The sequence below is a fragment of the Martes martes genome, assembly GCF_963455335.1.
Source record: "Martes martes genome assembly, chromosome: 2".
Taxonomy (NCBI): domain Eukaryota; kingdom Metazoa; phylum Chordata; class Mammalia; order Carnivora; family Mustelidae; genus Martes; species Martes martes.
This window is the reverse complement of record NC_137889.1, coordinates 494,647-499,647: the sequence shown is the minus strand read 5'-3', so window position 1 is coordinate 499,647 and position 5,001 is coordinate 494,647. Positions and strand designations below refer to the sequence as shown.

Sequence of the window (5,001 nt, the reverse complement as noted above, 5' to 3'; positions counted from 1 at the left end):
TTTTCTGTTTGGATGATCTGTCCATTGATCTAAGTGGGGAGTTAAAGTCCCCTACTATTACTATTATTATGAAGAAGAGATCCTGCAATGTGTTGCAGTGCAGTGTTTCCTGTTTCCCAGGACATGGCCTTCCAGGGAGTGTCCCTGGTGTAGGTCGAATGTCTCTGTTGTGTTCTTGCCTCTTTTCCCTTTAATTCACTTTTCTACAGTGGCTCTCTCTAACTGTTTTTGGCAGCATTTTTGTCCCTGGCATGTGAGTGTTGGCATTTTAAGAAGGTATACACTGGTGTGCTTGCTAATTGAGACCTGGAGTTGCTGCTGCCAGGATGGCCAGCATAAGTGCTGAGGGCATGTGGGTGGAACATGCACTTTTAACAAAGGTGTGCCTCAGGCTTCAAGGTGGAAAATTCTTTTGATTAGAAATACAAAGTCAGCCAAACTGAAGAGCACCTCAGATCTGTTAATTCTGAAAATGCATCAAACAATGTTCGATCTTTATGTTTTTTTAAAAATTTTTATTTATTTTTAAAATTTCTCTTCAGTGTTCCAGAATTCATTGTTTATGCATTATACCCAGTGCTCCATGCAATCCGTGCCCTCCCTAATACCCACCACCTGGCTCCTCCAACCTCCCACCCCCCGCGCCTTCAAAACCCTCAGGTTGTTTCTCAGAGTCCATAGTCTCTCATGGTTCACCTCCCCCTCCAATTTCCCCCAACTGCCTTCTCCTCTCCATCTCCCCATGTCCTCCGTGTTATTCCTTATGCTCCACAAATAAGCAAAACCATATGAAAATTGAATCTCTCTGCTTGACTTGTTTAACTCAGCATAATCTGTTTTTCTTGTGAAAAGAACTCAGCTTGAAAAAAGTTGGGAATGGGGCGCCTGGGTGGCTCAGTTGTTAAGCATCTGCCTTTGGCTCAGGTCATGATCTTGTGTTCCTGGGATTGAGCCCCACATTGTGCTCCCTGCTCAGCGGGGATCCTGCTTTTCCCTCTCCCACCCCCCCCCCCCGCTTGTATTCCGTCTCTCACTGTCTTTCTGTCAAATAAATAAATAAAATCTTTAAAAAAGAGAGAAAAAGTTGGGGCATTCAGAGACTAGGATTTGCTGCTTCTCAGAACTGGGTGTGCTGTATGAACAATAAACCTTGGAACACTGAAAAAATAAAGTTTAAAAAACAAAATTAAAAAAATAAAAAAAATTGCCCCCACCCCAAAAGTCCGTTTCAAATTGCCAAACAAGAGAAGACAGATGGAGAAGGTTTAGTGAAGGCAGGTGCCCTGGAAATGGGGTGGGTTTTTTATGGAAGAGAACTTACTGAAATAGGTCTTAAAAGGTCACATTTTCCAAGAATTCTTTATAGAATGATTGGAGACTCAGCATATGACTCTAGTCAGAATGAAACGTGGTGCAGCCACTTTGGAAAACTGTGGGGATTCCTGTGGACTCTGAGAAACAAAACGAGGGTTTTAGAAGGAAGGGGTGTGGGGGATTTGGTGAGCCTGGTGGTGGGTATTAAGGAGGGCAGTATTTCATGGAGCACTGGGTGGGTGCATAAACAGTGAATCTTGGAACACTGAAAAATAAAATTAAATTAAAAAATTTAAAAAAAACGATATGGGATAGAATAGAACATTCTATTGTATGTATAATAGAAAAACTTGCAATATAAAACAAAAAATAGGTAAAAAGTTAAGGAGTTAAGTGATATTCCACAGGAATAAAAAGTATAAGAAATCTGTAGTGTTGCTTTATTTAGAGGGAAAATAGGCTTTCACACAAGTAGCATCACTAGAGACAAAGAAGGACTTTTTGTAATAGACCAGTCACAGGAAGGCAAAAGTAATGAATGGATGGAACTTAATTACTGAGTTCTAGAGTAGATGACGCATAATGGGGCAGAACTCTAAGGAAACAAATTAACTATGATATTTAGAGATAAACTTCTCTCTCATTAATAGAACAAGTAAGAATTACATGACTTTAACCATACTGTGAGCCAAAATAGACCATGGACTGAACCTAAAATAAATCTTAATAAATGTATTGCATGGAGCATTGGGTGCTATATATAAACAGTGAATGTTGGAACACTACATCAAAAATGAATGATGTATTTTATGATGAATAACATAATACAATGGAAACAAAAGTGAAAATGAACTTTGGGGACTTCATCAAGATAAAAAGCTTCTGTACAGCAAAGGAAACACTCAACAAAACTAAGAGGCAACCCACAAACTGGGAGAAGATATTTGCATATGACACTACAAAGGGCTGATATCCAATATCTATAAAGAACTCCTCAAACTCCACACTCAAAAAACAGATAATCATGTCAAAAAATGGGCAGAAGACATGAGCAGACATTTCTTCAAAGAAGACATATAAATGGCTAACAGGTAATTGAAAATATGTTTATCATCACTAGCCATCAGGGAGGTTGAAATCAAAACCACATTGAGATACCACCTTACACCAACTAGAATGGCCAAAATTGACAAGACAGTAAACAATAAGTGTTGGAGAGGATGTGGAGAAAGGGGAAAACCTCTTACACTGTTGGTGGGAATGCAAGTTGGTGCAGCCACTTTGGAAAAGAGTATGGAGGTTCCTCAAAAAGTTAAAAATAGAGCTACCATATGACCTGCAATTGCACAATTGGGTATTTACCCCAAAGTTACAGATGTAGTGAAAAGAAGGGCCATCTGAACCCCAATGTTCATAGCAGCAATGGCCACAGTCACCAAACTGTGGAAAGGACCAAGACACCCTTCAATAGACGAATGGATAAAGAAGATGTGGTCCATATATACAATCGAGTAGTATGTCTCTATCAGAAAGGATGAATCCCCAACTTTTTTATCAACATGGATGGGACTGGAAGAGATTATGCTGAGTGAAATAAGTCAAGCAGAGAAAGTCAATTATCATATGGTTTCACTTACTTGTGGAGCATAAGGAATAACACAGAGGATATTAGGAGAAGGAAAGGAAAAGTGAATTGGGAGAAATCGGAGTGGGAGATGAACCACGAGAAACTGTGGACTCTGAGAAACAAACTGAGGGGTTTGGAAGGGAGGTGGGTAGGGCAATGGGTGAGCCTGGTGGTGGGTATTAAAGAGGGCACATATTGCTTGGAGCACTGGGTGGGTGGGTGCATAAACAATGAATCTTGGAACACTGAAAAAAATAAAATAAAATAAAATTAAGATGTTAAAAAAATCTTTATGTAAAGGCAATAAAAACATAAGCCACTAGGTATAATGTATCTATATACTATACCTGATTATATATATTATGTTATATGTGTCTGTATGTTCTCTTCAATATGCTGATGTTCAGTGGCAGCCAGTATCCAGCTGAAGGATAGACATTCAGAGAAAAAGAAAAATGCTGTATTCATACAAACACTACACACAAACGAAAAACAGACAGACAGACAGAAAGACACACACACCCTAATGGTGGCTTGGATTAACTTGTCTTTAAATTGTGTTCTAACACTAATGCTATTGAAAATTGATCATCTATTGACATCACTATGGTCATTTTGATTACCATTGCTGTTTTTATCAACAGACAAATAATGAAGATCCTTACCATGGAGAGAGAGAGAGACAGAGAGACAGAGAAACCCCCACTTGAGGTGGGACCTAGATCATTGTTCTCCTGAACTTAGTTTAGTGTTCTTTCCCATCTTTCCATAGATTATCCAATGCTCTGTACCAGCCTTGGTGTTAACTGACTCGCCTTGTAATTGTGGTGGTGATGTGGAGAGGGATTTCCCCCAAAATGGTTGTTTATGGGGATTGTTCACAATCCTATGAACCATCTAAACCCAGAACCCTTTTCAGTGAACTCTTCACATCCTTATTTCTCAGACTGTAAATGAAAGGGTTGAGAGTGGGAGTTACCAGGGTATACATGACAGCAGCAACCAGTGCCCCCATGGGGCGAGAGGTTGATGGGGGCTTCAGGTAGGTGGCAAAGACTGTGCTGTAGAAGAGGATGACCACAGAGAGGTGGGAGCTGCATGTGGCCAGGGCCTTCTTTTTCCCCTGTGCTGATGGGACCCTAGCCACAGCATAGAAAATATGGGCATAGGAGCTTATGATGCAGAGGAGAGGGCCGAGTCCTAACAACCCAGTCAGAACCATCATCAGGACCTCACTGAGGTGGGTATCTGAGCAAGAAAGTTGAAAGAGTGGGCCAAAATCACAGAAAAAGTGGTGAATCTCTTGATTAGTATAGAAATATAACTGGCATAGGGACAGAATATGCACCAGAGAGACAAAGTGGGCCACCCCCCATGACCCACCCACCAGTAGCCCACATCTACAGGGAGTCATTAGTAGTGGGTAGTGCAGAGGATGACAGATGGCAGCATAGCGGTCGATGGCCATGACAGTCAAAAGGAGGCTGTCCATATCAGCAAAAGCAGCAAAGAAATATAACTGGGCCAGACATTCAGGAAAAGAAATGGATCCACTACTGGTCCATAGATCCTCAAGCATTTTAGGGGCTGTGGTGGAAGTGAAGCAGAGGTCCACCAGGGAGAGTTGGCTAAGGAAGAAGTACATGGGAGTGTGGAGGCGTGCATCTGCACTGATAGCCAGCAGAAGGAGCAAGTTCCCTAGGAGGCTCAACAGGTAAAGGGCAAGAAAGAGACCAAAGAGGAGCTGCCTGTGCTCTGGGCCTTGGGACAGTCCTACAAGGACAAAGTCAGGAGTCTTGCTGCAGTTCATTCTGGGTCTTGGTGTGCTGCAAGAAAGGGACCATCATGTAGACGTTGCTCACTGTCAGGACCTGAGGTGGAAAGAAGGCTCGATCCTGTGTCTTGGTATTTGTTGGGTTTCCCAAAACCATCAATATGAATAATGGGTGAAAACCTAGAACAGCAATGGGAGGGACAAGAGTTGGATGTCATAAAGGATGGTCAAAGTGAGAGGCACAAAGACAAGAGAATGAGGGGAACAGCAGAGACTTTATGGAGTT

At 41.7% G+C, this 5,001-nt stretch overlaps 1 protein-coding gene across 1 annotated transcript; it reads right to left on the bottom strand.

Moving 5' to 3' along the window:
• Nucleotides 1–3,827: 3,827 nt before the first annotated feature.
• On the bottom strand, nucleotides 3,828–4,751 carry LOC308339022 (olfactory receptor 1M1-like; the record flags this gene model as incomplete). Its single annotated transcript, XM_080797378.1, has 1 exon — nucleotides 3,828–4,751. One exon carries the CDS (start codon nucleotides 4,749–4,751, stop codon nucleotides 3,828–3,830), a length of 924 nt encoding a protein of 307 aa, XP_080653504.1.
• Between the last annotated feature and the right edge of the window lie 250 nt (nucleotides 4,752–5,001).